At 47.3% G+C, this 15,796-nt stretch overlaps 1 protein-coding gene across 3 annotated transcripts in view; it reads right to left on the bottom strand.

The window, feature by feature from the left end:
• Positions 1–15,796, bottom strand: part of TBC1D22A (TBC1 domain family member 22A) — a 314,377-nt gene that overhangs the window by 37,506 nt on the left and 261,075 nt on the right. For 2 of the 3 annotated variants that reach the window (XM_053582457.1, XM_053582459.1), the window contains exon 12: positions 1,989–2,084. The exons of the other annotated variant lie outside the window; for it this stretch is intronic. In XM_053582457.1, coding sequence (XP_053438432.1) covers positions 1,989–2,084 — 96 coding nt within the window. The remainder of the gene's footprint in view (positions 1–1,988; positions 2,085–15,796) is intronic. 3 annotated transcript variants of the gene reach the window in all.

Consider the following 15,796-nt stretch of genomic DNA (forward strand, 5'->3'; position numbering starts at 1 on the left):
CGACCCAACACCACCCCCTCCCTATTTGCCTCCCCCAGCCCAGCTCAGGTATCTGGCCTCCAGTGGCCGTCCTGTCCCTATTTTCTTTCTGCCCCCCTCCCAGGGACCACGGTCCTGCTTTAGTCCCCAGGACACATGTGACACTTTACTGCACATCACTGTCACAATAAGAAACCCCACCTGTGATGCCTGCATGCTCCAGGGTCAGTGCACCTGAGTTGCCTGGTGGGAAGGAGACCACTGTGGCACCGCCCCTACCTGGAAGCAAATAGGGGCAGAGTCCCTCACAGAAGGTCACAGAATGTAAGCTTTGTGTGGTGTGGCTTCAAGGACTCACAACACCTTGAGTCCTCCCTGACCTACCGTCCCACCCAGGAGGGCAGCACTGTCTTCCTGGGCCTCTAGGGACACTGAGTCCGCAACCAGAGTATCCCAGACACAGAACTACCTGAGATGCCCAGCTGGCCGGAGGCCTGACTATTGGGGTGGCCAGCCACCTGCTTTTAGAATAGGTTCTCCACTGGCCTGGGTCCCGCAAGGAGTCTTCATGTACAGCAGGGGAGCTGGGCTCCTTGCCCTGCAGACAAACAGTCGGTGCCCACTTGGGAGCTGGACCCCTCACCCTGTAGACAAACGGCCAGGCCAGTGCAGACTTGGGCAGCACCTCTCCCCTGCACATCCCCACAGGCTGAGATGCTGTGGGAGGACAAGGCAGACAGGTGGGGAGACTGGGCCCTCACCCAGTGCCTCAGAGGGTCACGGCCTCTCATGGTACCACCATATCCCCCAGACGGAAGTGGCACGTGGGCCAGATGGGTCAGAAGAGCCCCCAGGTCCAGCAGCCTCCCAGGGGCCCACAGGGTCGGCCAGGCCAGGTGATCTTCGCCATTTACAGACCATGTGCTGGAAGCTGGAAGATGTGAGGCAGGGGGTGGGGGGATGGCTGACTCACACCCTGACGCAGCACTGATGCTCCCACAGGGCAAAACCCAGCCCATGCTGACAAAAGGCAAGAACTGAAGTACAAAGACTGGCCCTATCCCCATCCACCTGTGAATACCAAGGCTTGGGGCAGGCTGGGGCCATCTGCTGGGCCCGGCCCCATTGGCAACTCCTGGACTCGTCCAGCCTCTCCTGGGGCCGAGACGAAGCTGCAGGCAACCAGACTCCCACATCCCTCAGAGGGGAGTGGGCATCCTCAGAGCCCTCTGGCAAGCACAGAGCTAAGAATTGAGAGGCCAGCAGGCTGTCTGGAGCCACTGCCCTACAGATAGGGGACCATAGGGCCTCCTGCATGTCCCTTCCTCAGAGAGATGAGGGACTCGCGGGGGTCTAGGAGAGGAAGTGACTGACCCGGGTCATGCAAGTAAGGCCTGACTCCGTGGCCAATATGCTCCTTGCTAAACCAGAGCCCTCTGCCAGGTGGGTGCAGGACAGAAGCCCTTCCCAGCAGCACCTCAGGGACAGCGGGCAGTGTCCTGTATCTCATGTTGCTCAGGCCACCACACAGAGAAACACGGGGCTGAGTCTGGGGCTGGGCACTCAGCTGAGCACAGAGCAGGCAGGACGTGCTCTGGTAAGCGAGCAGCATGGTTGTCCCACTCTGTGGCCGAGGACGCTGGCTCAGAGAGTCTAAGCAACATGCCCCAAGTCACACAGCACCAAGTGGACAAGCTGAATCATGTTCCAGGTGCTGTAAAGAGGCTGCTGGGCCCAGAGGTCACATGCTACCCCTCCAGGCACATTGCTGAGGACAGCTGGCTCCTGGACTTTTCTGCAGGGAGCTCATTACACAGCCTCATCTAATACCTCACAGTGTCAGCAAAGCTTAGGTGACAGCCCTGTGACCACTGCCCAGGTGGTCCTTGCAAATGGCAGGACGGCACTTCTCAAAGCCCCTCCACACAGAGCTCTGTGAACTCGAATTTAATACAGCTCCCTCCTGGTAAAGAATCACACTTGGCTCTTTTGAAAAGGCATTTACTTACTTGAAAATCTCTTTCTTCTAGTATTTCTTTCCTCCATCTCATGAGAAAAGCAGCACAAACGTACAAGTGGAAGTGAGAAAAGCCCTCAGGTTCAGACTAAAAGAGAAAAAATAACCAAGAGAGAAATGTTAAAGTGCCGCGTCATTAATGTGACCACAGTTACCTGTGAGAGTCGGGCTCTGCCCAGTCGGGGTGCGGGAAAACCCGAGCGTGTGTTGACTTACTCACTTTTACTTAATGCCTTAATTTCAAACCCTCGTCCTACTAAAGTAAACGGCATCTTCTCTTTAAGTCCCAGCAGCCTGATAAATAGGACATGAAGAGCAGCCCAAGCTCAGGCAGTCCCGTAAGCAGTAGCTCATTTTCTTCTCTTGCACAGATAGCGGCCAATAATAAAAAAAGACAAATCCAACAAGCATGAATTCTATACCCGGCGCAGAATCCACTCCTCGAAATAACCATAGGAAGGAGGTATTCTTCCACTTCACAGAGGAGGAATCAGCCCGAGAAGCCAGGCAACTCCTGGGTGAGCTGTGTGAGTGACACAGCAGGTGCAGAGCCTGGGTCTGTACAGAGCTCTCAGTCCTCCCTGGGAACACCAGGGAAATGGCACTGGGAGGAAGGCCTGGGCTGCTGAACAGGGTGTGACTCATCCTAAGTCACCAGCCCTCTCTGTCCTCAGATGTACCCTTCACTACTCACTCCTACTGGTCGTTGAAGCCCAGGCCCTCTGTCACCTGCTCTTGGGGCTCACACACCTGGTTGGGGCGGGGGGGTTACTGCATCAGTGCACACACAGCCAGCTGCAGATACGGGGTCCCGAAACTCCAGCTCTCAGAGCACTGCCTTCATAACTGCCTTGTCCGTGTGAAGGCCATGTGACCACTCTTCGGTTTATAAGGTAAGTAATAAATCTGTGATGCATAGGTGGTGACATGCCATGGGAAAGGAAGCAAGGCAGGGGGCTGCAAACGGCAGTAGAGTTTGTGTGTCTGAGCTGCAACTTCAACGTGATAGTCGGTCACCTAAGGTGATATTTTAAACAAAGACCCAAAGAAGTGTCCAGAGAAACAGCCCTGGGAGCTGACCTCTGGACTGGCCAGGTGAAAGTCACTGGGCAGGCAGAAGGCTAATGGGAGGTGTGTTGGAATGAGAGGGTAACTGCCGGGGACGGCGGCTGCTGCTCCCTTCCCCTCACTTCTGAAGACACAGCTGGCGAGGGGAGGAGGAGGGGCTCCTCAGCGACCACCTCCTCCCTCTAGACCAGGGGTCCTCAAACTACGGCCCGCGGGTCACATGAGGCAGTGTGATTGTTATTTGTTCCCGTTTTGTTTTTTTACTTCAAAATAAGATATGTGCAGTGTGCATAGGAATTGTTCATAGTTGTTGTTTTTTTTAACTATCGTCCGGCCCTCCTACAGTCTGAGGGACAGTGAACAGGTCCACTGTTTAAAAAGTTTGAGGACCCCTGCTCTAGACAATGACATTTCCTCCAGACCTTTCCTGTAGACAGCCCACAGCAGGCTAGAGGAGTTCCCTCGATTCCTGATTTTCTGAAGTTCTCCTCATGAATGGCTACAGAATTGAATCAGATGCTATCTGTGCATCACCTGCTGGGAGAAATTACCCTCCTTTAATCTTGCAAGGTAGTGAATTTTGCAAGAGCCTGGCAGTAATGCTGCACCAAACTTGCATTCTCAGAATACCCTCGATCTGGTCAGAGCGTCCCAGTAATGCTGCACCAACCTCGCATTCTCAGAATACCCTCGTCTGGTCAGAGCGTCCCAGTAATGCTGCACCAACCTCGCATTCTCAGAATACCCTCGTCTCGTCAGAGCGTCCCAGTAATGCTGCACCAACCTCTCATTCTCAGAATACCCTCGATCTGGTCAGAGCGACGCAGTAATCCTGCACCAACCTCGCATTCTCAGAATACCCTCGATCTGGTCAGAGCGTCGCAGTAATGCTGCACCAACCTCGCATTCTCAAAATACCCTCGATCTGGTCAGAGCGTCGCTGTAATGCTGCACCAACCTCGCATTCTCAGAATACCCTCGATCTGGTCAGAGCGTCGCAGTACTGCTGCACCAACCTCGCATTCTCAGAATACCCTCGATCTGGTCAGAGCGTCGCAGTAATGCTGCACCAACCTCGCATTCTCAGAATACCCTCGATCTGGTCAGAGCGTCGCTGTAATGCTGCACCAACCTCGCATTCTCAGAATACCCTCGATCTGGTCAGAGCGTCGCTGTAATGCTGCACCAACCTCGCATTCTCAGAATACCCTCGATCTGGTCAGAGCGTCGCAGTAATGCTGCACCAACCTCGCATTCTCAGAATACCCTCGATCTGGTCAGAGCGTCCCAGTAATGCTGCACCAACCTCGCATTCTCAGAATACCCTCGATCTGGTCAGAGCGTCGCAGTAATGCTGCACCAACCTCGCATTCTCAGAATACCCTCAATTTAGTCATAATGTGTTATATTTTTTAATCAGGGCTAGATCCTGTTTGCTCATACTTCAGGGAGGATTTCTGCACTCACATTTTTAAGTCTGCCCTCTAACTTTCCTTTCTTGAACAGTCCCTGTCTGGTTCAAGCAAGAAGGTCACGCTGAGTCTTCCTCTTGTTCTGTTCTCAGGAAGAGACTGTACAAGACCGGGACTTGTGTCCTTCAAACGTTCTCCCAGCAGCCCCTGTGAAAGGGACGGGCCTCATATTTTGTTTGGGGAAAGGTTTGTGCTCCTGATTTAATCTTGCAAGGTAAATCTTGCAAATTTCAACACAGTTAAAAAACAATCCAGACATTCTAAAGGTTTTGTGAAATTTCATTTTTCTAGAAATTTAAAATTTTCACCTGAGTTTCCAAACTTGTTCATAATACTCTATTTTTCTTTGACTCTCTGCTGCATTGTAGTAATTTCCTGTTTGGAATTATTAAATGCCATTTTATATGCCTTTTCTCATTTATCATGTTAGAGATTAATTTCATCAGTCTTCTACAATAAGTGACTTCTGATTCTGATGATCAATTTCTAGTTTCATCTCTGTTGATCTTTTGTTTCATTAATTTCTGCTGTTAACTTTATTATTTCCTTTCTTCTTTCTCTTTTGATATTTTTTATTGTGGATATTTTGAAACATACAAGTAGACTCACTTCTCCTTATTTTTAACTACTTAGTTCTTTTTCTGACTTCTGGTAATTAGCTCATGGTCTGGCTTTTCTTCACTGCTAATATAAGTAAGTACTTAAGGCTATAAACCTCCACCTATAAATCCCACAGTTTTAATGAATCTTTATTATCTTTAAGTTATACAACTGTTCTTTTCTGATTTCCTTGTTTGAATGATGGCTTACTTATCAGTAAGTTTTCTAAAAATCTCAGAAAAAAACACGTGGTTCATATTTTTTTCTTCTTAGCTATTCTTAGTAATTGGTTTGTAAATTAATTGCATTATAAAAGAATGTGATTTACATGATGCCAATTGCTAAGTTTGCTTAGATTGCTTTTTGGAGTAGAACAAGATCAATTTTCACAAAAGTCCCAAGAGGCAGACTGTTAGAACCAAACCGTGGAGCAGGAGAGCCTGTGTTTAGGTCCTGACTCTCCAGTCACTGTGTGACTGTGACAAGGGACCCAGCTTCTCTGTGCCTTAGTTTCCTCATTTGTAAAATCAATAAATAAAGATCAAATAAATTGAGCAATGCAGAGCACTTAGAATAGGGCTTGGAACAAAGTAAGTAGTACATCAATGCCTACAATTAAGGACATGTTACAAGAGCATATTTTCTGGAGTTCTTGGAAAAAGTGTTCTATAGATGTCCATTAAATAAAGTAATTCAATAGTGTTGTTCAAATCTCTTATAAATTCTTATCTGTTTTCTTATCTGCTTATTATCATTAACTGAGAAGTATGTTAAAAATTGCCATGATGACAGTGGATTATATGATTTTTCCTTATAGTTCTACTAACCTTTGTTTTATGTATTTATATATATATAAAATAACTATGTTATTAGGAGCATATAGATTCAAAATTGTTTTATTTTCCTGGTGAATTGACCAATGTCTATATATATTATCTTCTTTATTTCAAGCAATACTTTTTTTTATTCCAAAGACTTTGATGTGGGGACCTAGAATCCAATATGGCCTTATAAGTACATATCACTTTTGTGGGATAATTCATTTATTTTAAACAGCTTTACTGAGGTCTAACTGACAGACAAAAAATTTCACATATTTGAAGTTTATGTGATCCATTTTGAAATATGCACACACCTGTGAAAACACCCTGAAGGCAGCAAACACGTCTACATTCCTCCACAGCCTCCTTGAGCTCCTCGACATCCTCCCTGCAGCCTCCAGCCCCCAGGCCTCATGATCTACTTCCGTCACGGAGCAGTGGTCTACGTCTCCTATGCTGTGAAGTAGGTGCAATCCTATAGCAGGTCCTTTTTTTAGTCTAGCTTCCTTCGCTGGGGGTACTATTTTGAGATTCACCCACATCACCACATGTGCCAGCAGTTTGCTCCTGACCAGCGCCACGCGTTTAGTGCATGTGTTTGTTTATTCACGCATCTGTCGAGGGACATCGAGCTGTTTCCAGTTTTTGGCTATCACACACGGTTGCTATGACAACTTGTGTACAAGTCTTTGTATGGACATCTGATTTCATTTGTTTGGATAAATACCGAGGAGGAGTAGAAGAGCTGGATCACACGGTAGAAGTATGTTTAACTTCTGAGGAAACTGTCAAACTGATTTCCAAAGCGGTTGCACCATTTTACTTCCCCACCAGCAACTCATCACAGCCAACACCTGGCGCGGTCAGTCTTTTTGATGTCAGCCATTCTGACAGGACAGGCGGTAGCAGCTCATTATAGTTTCAACTTACATATTTACATTTTTCTAATGACTGATGACTTTGAACATCTTTTCATGTGCTTATTTTACATTCTGGGACAAAGCATTTATTCTATTTTTTAACAGTTGTTTTTTATTATTGAGTTTTGATATATTTTGTGGACATAGATCTTAGATACCTGCTTTGAAAAGATTTTCTTCCAATTCATACTTCTTTTTTTTTTTTTGTGGAGACAGAGTCTCACTATGTTGCCCTCAGTGGAGTGCTGTGGCATCACAGCTCACAACAACCTCAGACTCTTGGGCCTACAAGATTTTCTTGCCTCAGCCTCCAGAGTAGCTGGGACTATAGGCGCCCACCACGATGCCTGGCATTTTTTTTTTGGTTGCAGTTGTCATTGTTGTTTAGCAAGCTGAGGCCAGGCTTGAACCCACCAGCTTCGGTGTGTGAGGCCGGCGCCCTACTCACTGAGCTACAGGCACTGAGCCTATACTTCTCTTTTCATTCTCTCAATATTGACTTCTAAAGACCATAGCATTTAAATTTTGATGAAGTTCAATCTACTAGTTTATTCTGGTACAGATCGTGCTTTTGGTGTTATATCTAAGACATCTTTGCCTAACCCAGGTATGAAGGCTGTCTTCTAGAAGTTTCACACTCAGGTCTACGGCCCATTTTGAGCTCACTTGTGCACACGCCATGAAGTGCCACCTGAAGTTCATTTTTAGCACATGGATCCCCTACTGTTGGGGCAGATTTTTGAAAAGACTATCTTTTCTCCACTGAGTTAAAAATCAGGTATGGCTAGGCCTCCACTAGCATTCTTCTTTTTCTAAGTTGTTTTAGCTAACTTAAGTCTTTCGCATTTTCATGTAAATTTTAGAACCAGTTTGTTAATTTCTACCAAAAAAGCTTGCTGGGATTTTTAATTGGAATCACATTGAATCTATGGATCAGTTTGTTGAGGACTGGCATCTTGACAACACTGAGTCCTCTGACTCAGGACTGTGGTACAGCTTTTATTTAGGTCTTCTTTATTTTCAACAATGTTTTACAGTTTTCAGAGTATAGATTTGTTACACCTTTTGATAGATTTTCTCTAATGAGTCCACATTTTTTAAATGATATTAAAAATTTCCTGAAAATTTTAATTTCTGATTGTCTGTTGCTAGTGATTGGGTTATAACATGCCTGCTGTATTTTTTCCAACTTTTATTATTATGAAGAGTTTAGTCTCTGCTGTGATTCCTGATAAATTTAGGTTAATTCGAATCCTCTTATTTTGAAGTATCTACCTGTTTCACTTTGTCTATCATTTTCTTTCTTGCCTACACACGGACTGACTGACTTTCCCCTCATTCTAATTTCCCAGCCCCATTAATCCGGAAGCTACTGAATTGGTTCCATTACTTAAATCTGAACCCTGCAAATTGTAACAAGCATAATTAATTTAATGGTCTAAAATGAATCATTACCTTTATTCTCCTCCCAAACAATACAAAAAATCAGGAATATCTCACTTTTTAATTTTTTTCTAGAGATTCCAGTCTCACTTTCTTCCTTTCTATCTCCCTTTCTGCACTTCCCATCTCTTTGTCTGTCTGGGAGAAGTACTTTCCTCACACCATTCTTCTGGTCCATTAATCGTCTCTTTAACTGTGTCCTAATTTGTTTCACCCATCTAATTTATTTAAATTTGACCCTTGGCTCTTCTTTCAGACCTGCTTGTAAATTGTAACAGTTCCCTTCTCTTTCTTTCACTCAATACCTTCCTTTTTATCATCTAAAATACATGACCCTCACTTTGCAGCACATCCTGGACAATCTGCAGAATCTGTCCACCTCCTGCAGTTTGCTCTCCAAGCTGGCTCTTGCTCCTGGTGGCTGCTTCCTCGCACTTCAGTGACTTCCCTCCTTCTGGAGCTAATGTTGCTGGGAATGTTTATGGGTTAAAACTCCTTAAAGCTTGCATCAAAAATGGTTTTCTTTGTGGAAAAAAAAAATGCATTTGCTTCTGGTGGAGCTTGAGGGCACTGTTACTCCCAGGGTACTTTAAATAAAATTTTCAGCTTGCAATTTTTCAGGCCAAATAAATGTCAATTGGGGCTCAAAAGCCATGTGACTGCAGGACAGTGGTTAGAAATTTGGCAGGGGTGGCACTCCCTTCCCTTTTCCTTTACCCTGCACAGGCCAGGCCAGGACAGCAGCCCCAGCCCCTGATCAGTCTCAGCTCTGTCTCCAGGTTTTGCCTCTTCCCCTGGCTCATTAACATCAACTGGCTGACACCTCTGAGTGAACACCAGCTCTGAGGCTGCTCACTTACCTCTCTGGATTTATATTTTCTCAGGACTTCTGGTCTCCGATGGTCTTTCCCCCTTTGTGGTTATGTTTTTTAGAATATACACAAAGAACTTTGGTGTATCCACCAGCCCTACTATTTTTCTTTAAATCAACTCATTTTTAGAAACCTTAAGTAAATTACTACTGTGGCTCTATAGTATAGGTCTGCTATGCTAGTGAGTTCTTCTAGTATGCGTTAAAGTATATCTAACATTAAATGTTAAATGTTTGTGTTTGAACTAAAATAAACTGAATATTGAAACTTAGTGGAATGCAGCTGAGGCCTTCACAGCAGGGACTCCACGCTTCCCCAGCCTACACTCTGTCCATGCCAGCTCTTTCCACCCTATAAGGAGGATGCCCTTTCTGCCTTTCTTTTTACTCTGAGATAGGGTCTTACTCTGTTGCCCAGGCTAATGTGCAGTGGCATCATCACAGCTCACTGAAACCTCAACTCCTGGGCTCAAGTGATCCTCCTGCCTCACCCTCCTGAGCAGCTGAAACTAAGAGGCACAGCTAAATTTCTTACTTTTTTATAAAGATAGGGTCTCACTATGTTGCCCAGGCTGATCTCAAACTCCTAGCCTCCAAAGATCATCCTTCTTCGGCCTCCAAAATGCTAGAATTACCAGTGTGAGCTGCCTGCCCTGGCAATGATATCCTTTCTAATTCAGCCAGCTCTTGCCATGTCACTATTTTATTTTAAAATGCCCAGTACCTTTAGGATACAGTAGAAACTCCTTCACATGAGACAGAACACACCTGACATCTGATCCTCAGCCATTTCCCACCTGACGTTCCAACCCTCTCACAGCCCCTGCCCTGCCGGGCTGGTTTCTGCCCCAGCCCTGCCTTTGCAATGTGCCCAGGGCAGGGCCACTCCTAGTCCTATGCCAGGCAATTCATCCCCTCTTCAGGGTCTTCACCTTTCTCCCAAGCAGCGGGCTGTCCCTGCCCCTTCTTCCAAGGAGTCCGGCTATGCCTCTGCTACAGCTCTTGCCACACTGTCACCATGAAAGGTCACCCGTCCTTTCTCCCTCTGGCCTGGCAGCCTCTGGATCCCCTCTTCTTTGTAATCTCTGCTCATGCCCAACAGCAGGAGTAGAGGCTGAATGAGGTGACATAGCCAAATCCACTGGCTCAGGTCACCTGCAGGAGCCCGGAGAAAGAGACAGTCTGAATTACTGCACTACATCTTAAGAAACACAACTTGAACAAAACAACTTCCAATCTTTAGGGCCTTGAGGGAACCACCGTAGGAATACATAATTGGTAATTTGGATTGCACAAAGTAGAAGAGAGATCTGCAGGAGTACTGAGGATGTTCTAGAACGATGGGTTCTCTCAGGAATCCTGTTTACACTCTTAATTTGCTTAGCAGCCTTTTATTTAACCAGGGAGTGTGAAGTGCAGCCGGGCACCCTCCTGCCCACTCGCACTGCACATCCGCGAGGTGGACTGTAAATTCTGCCTCCCACGAGGCGTCTCCACCCAAAGGCAGAACACAGCCGAGGGCACACCTGCAGGGAAACACGACATTAGGGGAAAAGACCACTTTATGGTTTCATTTAAATGGATTATTTATCTTCCATGACTTGGTAAATTATATTAAACAGTAACATGATAAAAAAAATTCATATCATAAATGGAAAATGGGCTTCTGCCTTAATGAAGCTTAACCCAGACAATAGCTATATTGCTGAGTGCTCAGTGTATAAACAGGGAGGCTGCAACCGAGGGGCACAGGCTGGGCCACCGCCATGCCCTGGCCACCCCATAGCCAGTCACCCGCAAGATGTGAGCCCTCCCCTTCTCTTCCCAGCAGAAATCCGAAGAGACCAGATCAAGAAAACACACCATAATGTGTGTAGAATTTATAGATGGAGGGTGTGAGGTGCTACCTTGAGAAATGAGGGTTACCATGCCATTTCCGGGCATCACTAGGGGAAGGACAGCTGTCTTCCACCTGGCGGGGAGCGAGTCCAGTAATGACCCCTGCCCCCACCCCCAGGACACTGTCCTCAGCTTGAAACCTTCCAGGACTGTCAGAAAGACGAAGGACAAAGCACACAGTGTCCTCAAGGGATCACCCGACTCATCCTCCCACTTGGCCAAGTGACTCCTGCACACTGACCCCAGTGCTGGGCCTGTTCCCGCTTGTGCCACTCGTACCCACAATACTGGAGAAAAAACCTCAAACACAATCAAACCCTGGAACCTGCTGGCTTCAGAAACCTAGTACCTCCAACCTGCAGGACCTTGGCCAAGCCCCTTCTTCCTGCCAGGACCCTGGCCGCCTCACCTCACAGGCTAGGGGGCTGAGGCAGCAGAAGACTCCCGCAGACTCCCGCAGACTCCTGCAGGCTGGGGGCCAGCAGTGGTCTGGAGAGACAGAGATGGAAGGATGGCCCTGGCGGGACGGGGCAGTGTCAGCCCCTAGAGGCCCAGCGTCCACCAGTGCAAGCAGCGCAACCTCCCAAGCCTGCCCACCCACCCACCCCCACTCCTCTCTGTGGGGCGGTGGGGAGGCCCCTGCAGCCTCCCTGCACTGCAGGTCTCAGAGGAGACACTCGGGTCACCTAACTTGAGAGTCAGGGTATGTTCTCTAAGGTTCTGATGAGTGATGAATATGTTTGTGATTAATACAACAAAAGAGAACATTTTAGCAAACTTTATTTCAGATCGCCTTCTCCTAGTTAAGGTAGCAGCAGGTCTGACTGGCTGACAAGGTCTGCTGGGCTGGCCGAATCACGCTGCCCAAGTACTCCCATGAGGGCATTGCAAACTGGGGTATGTTTTCCATACTTTGAAAGGAAGGCAGAGACGGCTCCTCAGAGCAGATCCTGGCAGGCCCACCACTGTCCCAGTGCAGCCCAGGGCTGAGTTAGCTGAGGTGCTCTTCCTCAACCAGAGACTAAGGGACACCTCTGTGGCCCTCTGTGGGGAAGAGGAGCTCTGCTCGAAGGTTCCAGAATTTAGAAAGAGATGGCGGGGTGTACCTCACCCCCCCTCCTCTGCTCACCCCTTGCTGTTTGAGCCTGTGCCATTGGCCTTGGAGGCCAGCTATGGGGTTTCTGCCCTCCTGCTGATCACGGTGTGAACAAAGCCCTTCAACTGCAATCCCGCTCCATCTGCCAGCGTCTGCCCACTCCAGCCCACTGGAGTTTGGATGCTTCCCCGGGCACTGCACAGCATCCAGTTCCCAGGCCCCAGGCTTCCCCACCCCAGTCCTCTAGCACTTGCTAGCCTCATAGCTCAGAGTCCATGTCAAATTCCCAGACTAGGATGGGAAATACATCTTCAGAAAAGGGATCTGGTTGAGGGCCAGCCCCTAACCCTCCTCATGCTTTCTGGAGCCATCTGGCCCCCTCCTCATAGGAGGACCCAGCTGGAGCTCAAGCTGCAGCTGTTAGCCAGGACAGCATGTTAGCTGAAGCTACACAACTCCCTGGGGTCTGTGGCGATGGGCGACAGGTAGGATTCCCCAGGACCCAGGTAGCCCTACCCGCTAAGAGGCAGAATGCACGTGACAGGGAGGAGCATGACTTCTGCTGTGCAGTGCCTAGGGAAGCATCCAGTTCCTGCGAGGTAGCCCCACAATACACATGTTGCTCAGTAACAGCAGCCTCAGGGTGACAGCGCAGCCATGGGTTAGGTCAGGGTCATGTCTGGACATGCTCTATGCTGCCCTGTCACCCCTCCAAAAAACAAATTTTACCCTTGGGAAAGGGTAGGACTCTGGGGACAGGGGACTCTGGAGATGAAGGAGATGCATGTTTCTACAGCCAGTACTACTTTTAAAAACCACACATCTCTCTAGGAAGGAGAGACGCTAGTGAGAGCCTAGGTGCACTTGGAAAGGACCATAGAAAAAGTCCTGATCCCATTCCAACTGGATCAGATAGCTGAAATCTCCCAGGCCTGTTTTATTTTTTTACTACCTCCATAAACTGTGTCTAACAAACCAGCCAACATCTTGCAAAGGTTGCCCCAAATGGAAGGAGCACGGTACTACAGGCCCACGTCACTTCTGGGGGACCGGAGCCTCAGTACTCTCCTACCCCAGGCAGAGATGAAAGGACTTTTCAGACAGCGCTGAAGGCAGAGAGCAGTCTGTGGGCACGGGGAGCCCACCTCTGCAGAACTCTTCCAGGGTTGGGGAGACAGAGGAACTCAAGAACGTATCACAGCTAATGTGTGCAGGACGCTTGCAGAGACGATGGGGAGTCCTCTGAGAGACATCACGGAAACCCCAACTGACCAGAGAGACTCACCAGGTTAGTGTACAGAAAGATTCTATGCCAATTATTTTCCATTTCAATTTATAAATTCAACGTATTTCTAATGAAAACTCCCTATCCTCTATCTAGGAGATTGGGGTACTATGAACCTTGTTCCAGAGTTAATACAAAGAGCCTAGAACAGCATGACAAGCCCAAAGCCAAGGTGAAGAGTGTCATAGGTTAGACATGTGGGGCGAAAGAGACCACGTGGCCTGGGCCCAGGAGACCGGCTGGGAGAACCCAGACACAGGCACAGTGGGGGCGTCATCTCCAGCAGACGCGGTGGTGCAGGGCAGTGGGAGGAGGGACTGTCATCAACGACACAGAGAAAACAACTGGCTGTTCGTGTGGAAAGAAGAACCCAGGGTCCGCAGTGCATCAAAGCCAAGCTCAACGGGGATTAGAAAGCAAATACTAACAGCAAAACCTCAGAGCACAAAACATTCCCCTTAAAAACTGATGATGCTGTTGACACAAAAATATAAAACTTCTATATAACAAAACGTACTATAATTAAGGTGTCTTAATCACAAACCAGAGAAAGATATCTCCATTGAGTATGTGACTGACAAAGGACTGGAATCCGGAACATGCAGAGGGAGCCAACAGATGTATAAACCTCTGTATTATTTTGCAAAGTCCTCCTAAGAATCAATTAGAAAAATACAAACCACCTGCTTTAAGAAGAGGGCCAAGGGTATGGCCGGACTTGAGGGGTCCATAGAAACAGGGAAGATGCTCAACCGCCCATGGTCAAGTGACATGCAGGGCAAAGTGAGGAAAGGTAAGATGTCCATTCTTACTTTTCAGATGAGCAAAAACTAATAGTATGAGGAATACAAAGTTCAGGATAGCAGGTGGGTGAAGGAGACTCCACATGCTGCTGGGGGTGGCAGGGAGAGGCGACTGCTGTGGGGACCAACGTGGTAGTATTTAGATTTTGTATCCTGTAACCTTGAAATTTCTTTTTTTAAATAATTTTTAGAGTTGTTACTTTTGATTACACTGAGAATTTCATAATGGTGAAATTTTACTGTCAAGGACACCACATTCACAGTGTAAACGTGTTAATCAAATTTCCTTTTAAAAGACTGTTCATAAATTCTAATAACATGTTCTCTTTAAGTTCTGGTGGCGTTTTGTGGGTCTTCTCCACTTTACTGCGGGTGTAAATTCCAAACAGGAATTGTCTATACTTAAGGTGTAAAGTTCGATGTTGCGGTATACACGTGACATTGTGAAATGATCACCACAATCAACTGATTAACATATCCATCACCTCCCAGTGACCGCTTTTTCTGTGATGAGTACACAACTTCTGTCCTCTTAGGGAGTTTCAAGTACACAATACTGTTAACTATGACGCTGTGCTGAACATTAAATCTCCAGAAGGTATTCATGCCATGTAATGGAATGTTGTACCCTTTGACCAGTATCTCCCCATTCCCCACCCCCGAGGCAGATTCTACATCTAGGTGAGCCCGTGTCTAAGGGAGCCCACATGCAGGCAAGCTGGCATCTAGGTGAGCCCACGTCTAAGCGAGCCCTCGTGTAGGCGAGCTCGTGTATAAGTGAGCCTGCATATAGGCCAGCCCATGTCTAGGTGAGCCCACGTGTAAGCGAGCCCACATGTAGGCGAGCCCAGTCCAGGCAAACCCACGTCCAGGCGAGCCCGCGTCCAGGCGAGCCCGCGTCCAGGCGAGCCCGCACAGTGTCTGTCCTTCTGGGCCTGGCTGGTTTTCCTCAGCATAGTATCTTACAGGTTAATCCCGTTGTTGTAAATGACAGGATTTCCTTCTTTTTCAAGGCTGAATAATGTATATGTATTCGTTTATATGTAATACTATGGTATATGATATGTAATGCATATATGGTGTATTTAATTAATAAATATACACTGACTTTTCTCTATCCTTTCATCTGCTGGTGGACACTTAAACGTTGTTTCCGTATGTTGGCTGTCATGAATAAAGCCACGATAAACACAGAAATGTGGATAGTGGGCGATGCCTGTGGCTCAACTGAGTAGGGCGCCGGCCCCATATGTCAGAGGTGGCGGGTTCAAACCCAGCCCCGGCCAAACTGCAAAAAAGAAAAAAAATAGAAAAGAAATGTGGATACTGCGGCAAGATACTGATTTCTTGTCCTTCAGTTCTACTCACATATGCCCAGAAATGGGATCGCTGGCTTGTATGATAGTTCTTTTTAAAATTTTTTGAGGAACTTACAGACTGTTTTCCATAATGGCTGCACCAACTTACATTGCTACTAATAAGCAGTATAAGCAGAAATTTTACTCCTGAACACAGCATCTCC

The sequence above is a fragment of the Nycticebus coucang genome, chromosome 3 (assembly GCF_027406575.1).
Source record: "Nycticebus coucang isolate mNycCou1 chromosome 3, mNycCou1.pri, whole genome shotgun sequence".
In the NCBI taxonomy this organism is placed as follows: domain Eukaryota; kingdom Metazoa; phylum Chordata; class Mammalia; order Primates; family Lorisidae; genus Nycticebus; species Nycticebus coucang.